General features: G+C 43.6%; 1 protein-coding gene across 2 annotated transcripts; it reads right to left on the reverse strand.

The window, feature by feature from the left end:
- Positions 1-12524, reverse strand: dtx2 (deltex 2, E3 ubiquitin ligase). Of its 2 annotated transcripts, XM_079171556.1 has the most exons (9): positions 11961-12524; positions 10589-11195; positions 8754-8812; positions 6466-6663; positions 5051-5118; positions 4671-4838; positions 2931-3092; positions 1819-1908; positions 1-633 (listed from the first exon to the last, which is right to left on the reverse strand). In XM_079171556.1, the coding sequence occupies exons 1-9, from the start codon at positions 12277-12279 to the stop codon at positions 373-375; spliced, it is 1932 nt and encodes a 643-aa protein (XP_079027682.1). In that variant the 5' UTR covers positions 12280-12524; the 3' UTR covers positions 1-372. The 2 variants fall into 2 exon arrangements, with proteins under 2 accessions (XP_079027682.1, XP_079027683.1); XM_079171557.1 differs by lacking the exon at positions 6466-6663.
- Positions 12525-12741: the final 217 nt, after the last annotated feature.

A 12741-nucleotide genomic window follows, 5' to 3' on the forward strand; every position in this document is an offset into this window, starting at 1 on the left:
AAAAGTAAAAATGTGACCCCCCCCCCCCCCCTGATACTGCTTGGGGTTCAGAGGGTTTAACCGGGACGATCACACAGCTCCGCTAAATGCACCGTCAGAACTAAAGTGCTTAATGAGAGATTTCTATCCCCATGTTCATGGTCACTGGACACGGGGAAACACAAAACACACACAACCTCCAGTTTGTGGAGGGTTTTTAGATAAAAGAGGCTCAGAGTGATGAAGCTCAGTCTCCAGGAATACGTGATGAGCAGGAATGTAGTGGAGAATTAAACCGCTTCCACACCTTCAGCCCACTCGAGACGTTTGGGCAGAATGAACTTAGGAACAGACGGAGGTCAGAGAGGTGGATCAGAAGCTCACAGCTGTGACCTAACTGCCTCCTCCTCCTCCTCCGCCGCCTCCGCCCGGAGGTTTGAAGCAGTCCTCCGTCACGCCCTGAGACGTCAGCTCCGACAGGACGTTGTCCAGGTAGTTGGGGTCCGGGTAGCCGTGTCCCGACATGTTGGACATCATCTCGGTCTTGTGGTGGATGCCGTTCCACACCACCGTGTCGGGCTCTCCGGTGGTGCTGGACGTCCCCACGATGAAGATGAGGCGTCGCATCCACGCCACCTTCAGCAGCTCCAGTACCTGATTCCCATCGGAGAGGACGTTAGAGGAAGAGCCTATTGTTTATTTATTTGTTAATAAATACGCTACTAAAATAAATTTTAATTATGATCATTTTTAATCCTTGTGTCCATTTACATCACCTGCAGCTTCTATCAGGTGTTCCTACGGCACGCTAACTGTAAACATGAGAATAAGCTAAAAATGTTTATTTAAATTGTATTAAAATGATCACTTTAAACGTGCCGTATAAGCAAAATATTCTAACAGAGCATGATTATTATTATAGGATTTTCGGGTCGGGTTGTGGTCCTGTGTGCGGGGGACGGGACGGGATGGGGTCTTTAGAATCCGACCGGTTCAGGACTGACTGTGCTTTAAAGCTGCTGCAGGAGAACCCGCGTGTCCGATCCCTAAGCCGCGTTCTGCGGGGAGCATGACACCAGAGACCACTGACGATGGCGGCGCAGATAAACCACGACTGTAATAATTTAATCCCATTTATCGCTGAGTCACATCAGATTATTTATAGCAGCGTAACGAGCTGCTAATCCACCGTGGAAACAACAGAATGTTCTTAATTTAACCTCAGAGAGACGAGACGCTGCTGGTGGAGCGTTAAGAGTGTCAGGCTCTCCAGTATCATGTGACTGATTATTGATCATTGATTGGTTGGCCTGTGGTCTGGTAGAGAAGCTGTTCTCCGTCTGTTAAATTAAGGATGAGCTGATTGACTGTGACCTCGCAAAACACGTTTTTGGCAAAAAAACCTCAAGAATGAATATGCTAATTATGACAATTTCACAAAACATCTATAGAGGATAAAATGATGACGTGATGATATTTTGGAGGCATAAAACCAGAAGAGTGTACTTCTAGTTTTAGATCAAATAAATATATGTATTAATTAATTAATCAGGGGTGTAATGGCTCATTAAACGCATGAGCAGATATCACTTTTAGATCCCTGATCGCGCTTTTTTGCCGCCGATTTGATCATTGATGATACATCACAATGTAACTGAAGGAGCCTACATACGTTAGCGGTGCTGCTAACGTGACTAGCTCTCCTGTTGATTTAAACAGATTTTAGTTGTTTACAGTGTAACATTATCGGAGAGCTATGACTAGAAAGCATGAAAATAGTAATCTGTGTATAGAAGCGTCTTTAGTGCAGATTGAGTCGCGGCTGTGACGCGTTTTTACCTTCCTGCCTTTGTCATTGTCGGGTAGAAAACAGAAGCGAGGGAAGCCTCTACAGGTGTACGGCTGTCCTGGGTTAGGATGCTCGGGGCCCTGGAGGAGGAGGAGGAAGAAGAACAAACATGACTGATGAATGGAAAGACATTAAGTTTAATACCAGTTGGAACAATACAATAATTAGATTTTCGGAGATAACCGGCTCAATACAAACCTGATTATAAGTTATTGTAACTCTAGATCTGAGATACCAACGCGTGGTGACAGCGGGACACAGGGAGGAATTAGAGGTTTTCCCAAAAGAGGGTCGTCACTGAGCCTCCACGACCTGTTAGAAACTCATCACTGAACGAGCTTCAGTCCAGACTGTAGTCTGACCTCCAGTCATCTCACATGTTCAGCTCTCACGCTTGTTTTAAATGGACCGACTGCCTCCCACTGATTATAAAAACGCTTTTTTCAAAGATTTGAAAAACTTTCAGTCTAGCTTTTCCACGAGTTACTATCAGTTCAAGGAGAGGAGAGTCCTCATCCTCATAAGACACATTAAATACTTCCATGATGTAAATCATACACTAATGTAGCTGAATGATTTTCTTCAGCTGTTTCCTGCCCGATCGCTACTGCACATGTGCACACTAGTACTACACACCTGTGGTTAAACACTCTCATATCACTCTATTGTTTCCCTGATAATGCTACATTAGTTAGCGTTAGCTGTTAGCAGCCGATGGGTGGCACAGTTCGGTTTGGCTCAATACCGGAGCTAGCGGCTAACGGAGGTTGCAATAAGATGCGTTCAAGCTCCATTAAGTAAAAAATGTTGTTGATCATCATGTTTTCAAATGTAATCTTGAATAAATCCAGTTTTTGTTTTAAAGGAAATGTTTTTCACAGATATCTGAAATAGACAAGAGTATTTATAGTAATTATGCCATGTTTAACTTTATTTAACACGTTTGTTCAGGAGGAGATATTGTGGCATCTGGTGCTTTTTAAAAACATTATTTATGCTTTGGTTTACTTCCTGTTTAAAATAAAGACTGATAAGCCAGAACGACTGTCTGGTTCTTTACTGTACATAGTTGGTGTGGTGGTAGCAGGCTGTGCAGCCGTACCTGTAGACCAGGTGGGATGCTGTAGATGACCTGGATGGTGCCACAGTCTGGGTGGCCCGGTAGCGACTGGGCGATGCTGTAAATTTCCATCTTTCCTTTGGGCTGCGTGCCGGTCTTCTCTCCGTAGATTGTCTTACACGAGGGACACTGCAGACTGCCGTCCTGAGGACAAACACAACCAATCAATGGAAACCCGGTTAGGTCTGATCAAATACTCATCGATCCAATGATGAGACCTTTTGTTTGGTGTTCTCCTCCCTCACCAAGTCACAATAGCTCGGTTCTCATCAAGCAATGCTTCCCCGAACAATAAGAAACAGTACAACACGTATTGTGGTCAGAATGAGCTTATTGCCAGACATTTAAAAGGACCATACCAATGTTTTGACATGTACGAGGCAACTTAGAAAAAAATCTATTTTTTAAAGTCTGATCCAAATTCTCTCCTGTTTGACTTCACAAAAGGTGGAAAAAAAAGTTGACAATTTTCCAAGTTACTTTTGTGAAAAAGGCAGGAAATCAGTTTGTTGTTGTAATACTCATTTAGGCCACACGAGGCTCAAGTGCACCATGTTCTAAATGGGACTAAAAGCATTCATGTTTTCTTCCAGGGTAGGTTTTTAATTTACACAACTTGCTCAAACACAATAGTATGTGCCTGAGAACATGGAGTAGTGGTGCACTTCAGCCTCGTGTGGCCAAAATGGGTATTACAACAACAAACACTTTGGAAAATGATCCCGACACCTATTTTGTCCACACGTTACACAGATGAAAAACACTTTTTAAATGAAAGTTTTGAAAGATTATCCTGGCTGCTATAATGTACCCACTAAACATACACTTTAGATAAAACCACTACTTCCATATAACAAAAGCGTGGAGTGAGGCGGAGGGACCATTAAGACCCAGCGCTGCTGCTCACCATCAGCCCGCTGTTTGGCTCATTCTTTGTAACCAATGTAGCATGAAAACAAGGTGGGATCAACAAGCTAGCTGGCTATCCAGTACAATTTAACAACGTAATGCTTCATCCACACAGTCCTGTCACAGCATGAAGCTCATCCAATCACAACGACGGGTTTGTCAAACTAAAGTAGGCGTAGACTTAAGGCAATAAAACACCAATTTGGTTTTCTCACTGGCCTCTCAGGGCTTCCGTAGATATCAGTAAGGAATATATAGAGATGCATGTGCTTTGTACCTGAACATAGTTTTGCTAGGATAAACGTGCACATATGGAATATATATGTTAGTAGTTTGTGGTTACAAGATGTAAATGAGAGCAGAGAGGTAGTTTGGAAACTTGAACAGTAGAGCTTTACAGATGATTATTTCTTCTTTTCTGTAAGCTGAGACGTTTGATTTCTCTCTCGTGGTGTCCGTTATGTATGCAGCTAGCCAGGAGGAGGTTAGCTTAGCATAAAGACTGGGAGCCTAACAGCACCTTTTAATTAACACGTTGTCTCTTGTTTGTTTTAATCTGTGAAAAACAGAAGAACAAGAAGTTGTGTTTGCAGTGGCTCTCTGGAGACCTCCAGTCTTTATGCTAAGCTAAGCGCTCCCAACGTAACGAACAGACATAACGATCTAACTCTCTGCAAATACCTGTCGGCACATTTCACCCAAATGTCAAACTATTCCCTGGAGACTCGTCACACTAATTGTCATGCGTCTCGAGCTTTGGTCAAACCTCGCGGTACTTTCCACGCAGACCTTTCCCGGCTGACGGTTCCGTACCTTTGTTCCATTGTTGTACATGGCCAGCATGCAGAGCATGTGCAGGGTGTGTCCACATTTGATGAATTTCCCCACGGTGTCCGGCAGGTTGCTCTGCCCCCCCTCCTCTGTGGCCTGAGTCTCATAGCCGGAGGGATTGGACAGTTGATCCATGCAGATGATGCAGTCCTGAGGGGGAACCCGGGGAATGAGTTTAGTCTCGCGAAATACAAAAGGCCAGGAACGGCCTAAAGCCGTACAAACAAATCTATTTAAACACTCTTAAATCTCTTTCTGTTGAACATTTGACCCTTAAACACTGTGACTAGATTGCCTTTAGAAACGAGCACGAATAAACCTTCTTTTGTGACATCTGGGAGGGGAAAAACAAACCCATTTACCTCATCCTGTACTCCGGCAACTACCTCCATGTAGCGCTGAATCACGTCCTCGGGTCTCTGAGCGGAGGCTAAAAGAGGAGAGAGCACAAAGTGATGAATGAGCTGAAACAGGCCACACACTAAAAATGGTGTTTACAACAAACTGACACAGAAAGAATGTGATGAGAATGAAAATGAAATAAACTCCTTTTTTAATGCTTGTCAGTCAAACATTCGCCACCTCACTTACGGACCTGAGTCCAGTTTGCTGCCAATTAAACATCATTAAACATTCTGACAGCACAGGATGCAAAACATGCAAACACATCAGTCCACAGAGACAACTTGAATGCATGAAGACAGAATGAACCACATGGTATCGAATCCACCGTATTCACACACACACACAAGTGTCACGTCTGTTTAGGAAACCAGTTATTGGAAAGCTAACGAAACGTTGAAAAGTCTTTTTGAGTTTTATTACACAAGACGGCTCCATTTGATTCCATATTTTGAAAGGTTACGAGGCTATTTTCTCCCAGCTGAGAAATGAGAAAAAGATCTATATATACATACACACACATACATATAGTGTATATATATATATTCACTGATGTTTCCAGACAAACACCTTTTTTATGCCTTTTGTGTCTGTTGACTTCAAAGAGCAGCAATTCAAGTCTTAAGTGTGAGACGATGAGTGGAGGTGAAAAAAGAAGCAGCAGTGAAGCAAAGCTGAATAGTCAATATCCAAATTGTTTTTTTTTTAATGGCCAACAGTATTAACTTATTCATGAGCAAACTCCCATTTAATAAATGCAAAGTTTTACAGTGAATATAACCTACAATCAGTCCAAAGGTTGATTTAAGTCGGCTTCCTGCTCAGTCAAGTGCAGTAATTCTCCCATTTGAGATACAAGCCACCATCGTCGTTTGGGGTATTTCTTTTGCTTGAAAATTGACTTAAACGATTATCAAAACTATTTAGCCATTGATTGATTAACCGACTTATCTGTGCCGCTCTATGCTGCAGCAGTGGCTTCTGGGACATCTGAGGTCTGGAGGCCAGCACAGGTTTTTTTAATGCTACATTTACACATCTGAAGGAAGCGACTCTGCAGACGCTAGAAGGTTGTTGCACGTTACATGTTTGAGAGCTGGAATTGATGGTAGTGAAGAGGTTGATATTGGGGGGGGGGGGGGGGGCAGCAGACCGACATGTCAGAGGTTTGATTTAAAGAGTCCGTTTAGAGCACGTTGGTGAGACGTATCTCCTGGTTTGACAGTTGCACAAAAAGCAGTTGCAGCGGCACAAAAGTGGAGCTTTTTATGAACATGAGAAGACAAATGAAAGTGAGCTGATTAAGTGTTCCTCAAGCCTGATGGAGGTGATGATGGAGAGAGAGAGAGAGAGAGAGAGAGGTGGAGGAAGCTACCTCTCCTGTGCTGCCTCTTTGCTCTCCTAACTGAACTGCTGCTGCTGCTGTGGGGCTTGCTGGGCCTGCTGGCTGAGGGGAGGAGAGGAGGAGGAAGCGAGAAAGGAGGCGGCTGCGGCTGCTGCTGCTGCTGAGGGAGGGGGGCAGTGGTGAAGTGCACGCCGAGTCCCACCGCTGACATCAAAATGGAGGCCATGCCTGGAGCGGGGGGGGGGGGGGGGGGGGGTAGGGTGGAGGCGGGATGGGGGCGGGGCAAGGTTGGGAGCAGGTGAGGGTTGAGAGCAGGTGGAGAATATGCAGGAGTAGAAAGGAACAAATCAAAGGGATGAGAAATGTAGCAGCAACACACAAAACAAACCCAGTTAAAACCCAAACTGGGTTTCTCTGTTGACCCAGTGTTCTTCTGGCTCTTCTTCTTGTGATTCATGGGTAACGGTGTTTTTCATTCGTCTCTGGAGCTAAGTGAAAACTACAAGCTCTCAACGACACGCAAAAAGATTCACTTTTTTGATCACTTTTGATCACAAGTCAACACCTAAACTCTACACCCAGCAGTAAGGATGCACATTTAAGGTAATATGATGATCTCTATTCATTTTACATTAATTAAACACAGCACTGCTTTCACTGGAGGAGGTTGTTGTTGTTTTTTGTCTTTCTGCCGGTTCATTTTGCCGGTACGTCCTCTTGTGTTTCGGAGAATAATGCAGCTCAGAGAGCGTAAACACGCTCGGACGCTCTCGCGAGTATCACGAAAACTTAACTCTGGACAAAAGTGAACCCAGAACATCTGGATCGCCCCCTGGTGGCCGACTGTTAGTTTAGGAAGAGCGTGACTTGATACGCAGCAGAAATGTATTTAAATAGAGCCTTTTTTAAACGTCATTATCCCAGTCCATGTTCATTAAAGTGTGAGAAGCCAAACTTGACGGCCATTTAAAGTTCTATTCATTTACACTACTCAACAGTAAGCAGTAGTATTTATTGTATAGTGTCTAAAATATAGAGCTGATTTCGTGTGTGTGTGTGTGTGTGTGTGTGTGTTTGTGTGTGTGTCGTGGTCCCATCACAAGACGCTCTCCAGTTAATTTGTGACCTCTGCTCATTAAAAGTGTACATTTGGAGGAGACGCCGCATGGCTGACCTTCCGTTCTAAATGACTCTGAGTCGCGGTGCGGTGCACTAATGAGGTCCTGGTCCACTCGTCTCCTCCAGCCTCCTTGTGTTGATTCAGGCGGCTTATCGCGCCCAAGGAACCCAGTTCTAATTTGAGAAGTGTGCAGCAGAGAGACCCAAAGTGAGCGCTCACTCTGCATGTCAAGTTTGGCCATTTTATGACAATTACAACTGGCCTGCCTGCTGACTCAGCTTTACACTGCATTCTAAATTATACAATTAGAAGGAAATGAACGCATTACGTGACCGTGTGTTCATTAAAAGATGGAAGATTAATTCATGTAGAATAGTGTAAAATAATAGATCATCGTAATGCAAAACTTTCAATATAAAATGATTATTAAAATAAACTCAGAGTACACCTGCTGCATCAGACAGGTCGGAGGTTAAACTCTCACGTATTACCACACAGTCAGATCCTCTATTACATCTGGTTGATATTTAAATGTGATGAAATGACAAAAAATAAAGTGAGCGTTATGAACAGGAAAGCATCATAAATAGTTTCTGTGGAAGTTGAGGTTTACCGTGCAGATTTATTTATAATTTCAAGACTGATTTAGATTAGTTTTTTTTTGTTCAGACGGCTTTCTGTTTAATTTGGAGGAATCTAAAGCGCAGAGCAGAAGCCTCCAGGATGCTACAAACAAACATGAGGACAGAAGCTGCTGGAAGACTTCATACAAACAGCGCAGAGTTCACCCAGAAGACACAGGAAGCCCCAAAACATGAGACCAGAGAAACAACATGAAGAAGCTGCTGGTTCATCTGTGTCACCGCAGGATATTTAGTATCACTGATCCATTTCTACGTCAGCGTTCCAAGTTATTTAAAAAGTGCAAATGATCTGAATGAATGTTTCCTTCTTATGGAGGTGTCGTGTATTTGATGTTAGGAGAATTGTTTTTGGAGAGTTGTTTAGCTTGTTGTTGTTGTTTCAGAGTCTGACAGAGCGGTTTATAAGAGAAGACGTTAGTTAAATCTCTCTCTCTCTCTCTCTCTCTCCCCTTTTGTGTCCGTTCCTAAACAGACCGACACTCACGAGACAAGTGCAGAGGAAACATGTGACTAACGTGTGGTGCAGAGCGACGGTCGCTTAGTGAGACGTTTACCTGCCAGAGCTGAGCTCACACTGGTGGATCCATTCAGCGGCACAGAGATGGAGGGGACACTGCAGGAAAGGAGACAAGGAGACATCCAGTCAGTGGACAGAGCAGGGAGAACAAAACCTTCTGACCACTTCAGTTTACAAATACGGGGACATTAGTTTTGACAAGAAAATAACCCTGCCTGTGAATTAACTGTGATAAATTATTGACAAAAAAGCAACGAACAATTAGTTTTAGTGTTAATTCATCTGTGGATTCATTTCTCTTTTGGTTCTTTGTCTATAAAACGTCAGAAAAGTGTTTCTCAAAACCCAAGACGTCGTCTTTAAATGTCTTGATTTGTCTACAACTCAAAGATGTTCAGTTTACCGTCAATGAGTAAAGAACACAGAAGATACTAGAACTCTTTAAACGTGAATCTACTCAAACCGGTTCAATAGCTTATCTAAACAGTTTGCGGTTCAGTTGATCTCTGCAGCTCAACGTGGAGGTTCTGAGACTGATTATCAACAGCTTAACATCGACTGCAGTGTCGTGATGGGAGCTTGACTCAACAGCCGACATATTAAAGAATATGCATTCACAGTTCTGCTGACTGTGCAAAACAGCCTTCACGGAAAATAAATGAGGAATTATGAGTATTTAGATCGTTAAACAGAATCCAGTTTAGGGCTGAAACTAAGAATAATTTTCTGTTTAATAACTTGATTCACAGTTTATTCTACTAAAAAGTGTCATCAGAATTGATCAGAGCTCAAAGTGACGTCTTTAAATTCTTCTTTCGTCTGACGAAGAGTTCACAACATAAACGTATAAAGTTTACAATAATCTGTGAAAAGCAGATCCTTACAATTAAGATGGAATCCACAAATTAATCATTTCTTAATAAATTACTTTTATTTAGTTCACTATCAAAAGACTTAATTACTTTTTATCATTCGACTAATCAACTCTTTGACCAAGTGTTTCAGCACTGATCCCGTTTATAAAGTCGGTGCTCTTCTGCGCTCAACACATGAACACAAAAGACAAGCGAACAAACATTCAAATAACATAAAAGTAACTGTTTTATCCTCGATCACTCGGCAGTGTGGAGACACAATAGCAGGAAACGTGTCTCTGATAATGACTTCAGCTCACTGACCGTTTAATAAAATCCCTGTGAGGAGGATGAAGAGTAGTAAAAAAAAGCTTTATGTTCTTGATATTGATTCAAGTGTCTATCACACTAGCATATCGCAGCATTACGCTGTAAAATGACAATAATACTAATTAATATAATTAATAAATACTACTCTGACCTTCCCACTGGGTCAAAACAAATAAATATGCAAATGAAGAAAACAAAGGAAGAAGTCTATGAGACGACGTAATCCTTGAGATGTGTGAGCATCACTGCAGAAATAAAGAGACACAAAGCACAGTGGGTTAGTGGAGAACATCCTGCCTGTTGTTCATTTCCAGAGGCTGAGACTAAAATAAATTAAACTAAACTAGTGAACCGCATATTCACGAGAGCCCTTCAGTCAGCATGTTTGTCTTTGAAGGGAGTTTGTGTGTCATTAGGAACAGAGCAGGGTGACTGCTGGAGAGAGCTGAGCCAAAACAAACATACCACAGCAGGGCTGCAGCTACAGATAGGGTTGTGTCATTCCTGTTTTTAACAGATAGGCCGACAGGAAAGACTGGTGAGAAGGGTGGAGAGGACATGCATCCCTTCCAGGTCACCTAGCTGAGCCATAAATACATCTTTCTGCTGCTGTTTCACTTAAATCCGACTTTATTACACTGCAAACCAAAACCACAATCCAACACACACACGCACGTTGGGGACCAACCTTAGCCCGTTGGTACTGGTAGAGCCGGTCAGGAGCGGTGCGGACAGGTGACTACCAGAGGCCGGTGGAGGCCAGGCGCTGCCCCAGGACATTCCCCCCACAGAGAGGGGTCTCCTCGGGTACGGCGAGTAGACCGAAGTGGGGTGAGCCGCAGCGGCCCTTCCCGTCACCTGCAGGCTGGGCCGGTTCAGACTGCCCGACGAAAAGGAATGTCGTGAGCGGCTGGGCATGGGTCCTGTGCTGCTGTGGCTCAAGCACTGTTGGCAGGAGCAGGCGGGGCCCGAGGGGGCCGCGGGGGCCGAGGGGATGGCTGGGGGGCCGGAGGAAGCCAGCGGGTACGGGAGGTTACACTGCCGTCGGACCTGCCGCCTGAAGCCCGTCGCTTTGTTCACCTGGGCCAGAGAGGTCAGGTCCACTATGTAATTGTATCCGTGCGGGCCCAAGTCCGCCGTGCCTTGGCGGGCCTGGTAGCTGTGCTCCAGGAGGATGGAGGTCCGAGTCTCGTATGGAGTCCATCCTCCTTCATCGTTGAGCCACTCCCAGTAGACGCCGCTGCCGAGGCCGGAGGACTGGGCGAACAGGGACCGACGTACGGACCGGGTCTTTCCTGGAAATAAAAAGAGGATTTTTCACATAATACACCAAATTTAAGCTACATTATAAAAAGCCTTATGTGTTAAAAACAAATCCATATTTTCAGCTTGAATCCCAAAGTGAGGCTGAAACAAAGAAAAGAGCCCAGTACCCTTATAAGTACATGTCAATATGTATGTAATACAAGCTTCAGTCAAACTGGTAAACACAAATCAGCTGAGCTGAAAGAAATCAAAACAATATATTAATGTGCATCAGCAATGTGACGCCTTATGGAGAGGTTACGTGGAAAAGTTAGCTAACGTTAAATAACACAAAATAATTTAACAGTCGTATAAATGACATAACTAGCGTCATCTGATAGATAAGTTAAGATAATCCTTTATTAGTCCCGCAGTGGAGAAATTTACAGGATTACAGCAGCATAGGGGAGTGTGTGTGTGTGTGTGTGTATGTATGTATATATATATATATATATATTATAGTAAAAAAACAAGATCAAAACAAGTATTATGAATAAGTAATAAAACAGTAAAGATTATATAAGTAAAGTAAAAGATCCACAATAACTAAAATATTAATTATACAGAAAGAATAATTGTTTTATTGCACAGATTTTAGTATGTGTGTTTTATATTTTTCAGTTTATTGTATAAACTGTCTCACTGAGCTTTCTGTTATTATTGCCTTTTCCTTTAGCTGCTTTTGTCTGTCAAAGCACTTTGTAAACTCTGTTTTTAAAGGTGCTATATATACAGTTGTTGTTATTATAGCTCACCCGTGTCCTGTCGAAACTGCTTCAAGCTCGGTATGTCGATGAGATAAGGCGACAGGCTGGGGTCTGATTGTCCGAGGCAGATGCTCGTACATCCGGGTCCTCCTGCTGCTCCTGCTCCTCTCTGGCTCCGCGGTGACAACAAACACCGCTCGATGTGGCCGCTCACTTGGCCGCTGTAAGGCCGCCAGTAGCCGAGGTCATCCTGCCATTCCCACACGGCTATCATGGGCTGAGATTGTCCGGTGGTTGACACGGACACTGGCCCGTTTCTAGACCCGTTCACCCGGGCACAGGAACCAGACACAATCGCCATATTCATTCACCACAAGCCCTAGCTTTTTAAGCTAACTCGTTAGCTTGGTTTAGTTAGCTCAACTGATTGTAGCAACGACGAATAAAGAAGAAGAAAAATGTCTGCTAGCTTGGCTCGTTAAAAATAGCCATTTTAAATTCGTTAACGCGCTTCAGAGGAAAGCTATTAAGTAAATATTAAACGTTAGAGAGCCGTGATAAACATGTAAGTGCATGTTGACAAAGCTGATGCATTCAGAGGGCTTAGCAGTAACACGGTTAACGTTAGCTTTGCGACAGCGTTAGCTTTGTGACAGCGTTGCCAGGGTTCCTTCCTTCCTCTTGCTGTGCTGCCTTCATGGACCACCGGGAAAAACCTCAATTTAAGGCACATTTGTGGGAACTAACCATAGATATTTGTGTGTGTGTGTGTGTGTGTGTGTGTGTGTGTGTGTGGGGGGGGGGGGGGGGTTGTTGTAGGCTGTCAAAC

Source organism: Pholis gunnellus, assembly GCF_910591455.1.
Source record: "Pholis gunnellus genome assembly, chromosome: 13".
NCBI classification, from domain to species: domain Eukaryota; kingdom Metazoa; phylum Chordata; class Actinopteri; order Perciformes; family Pholidae; genus Pholis; species Pholis gunnellus.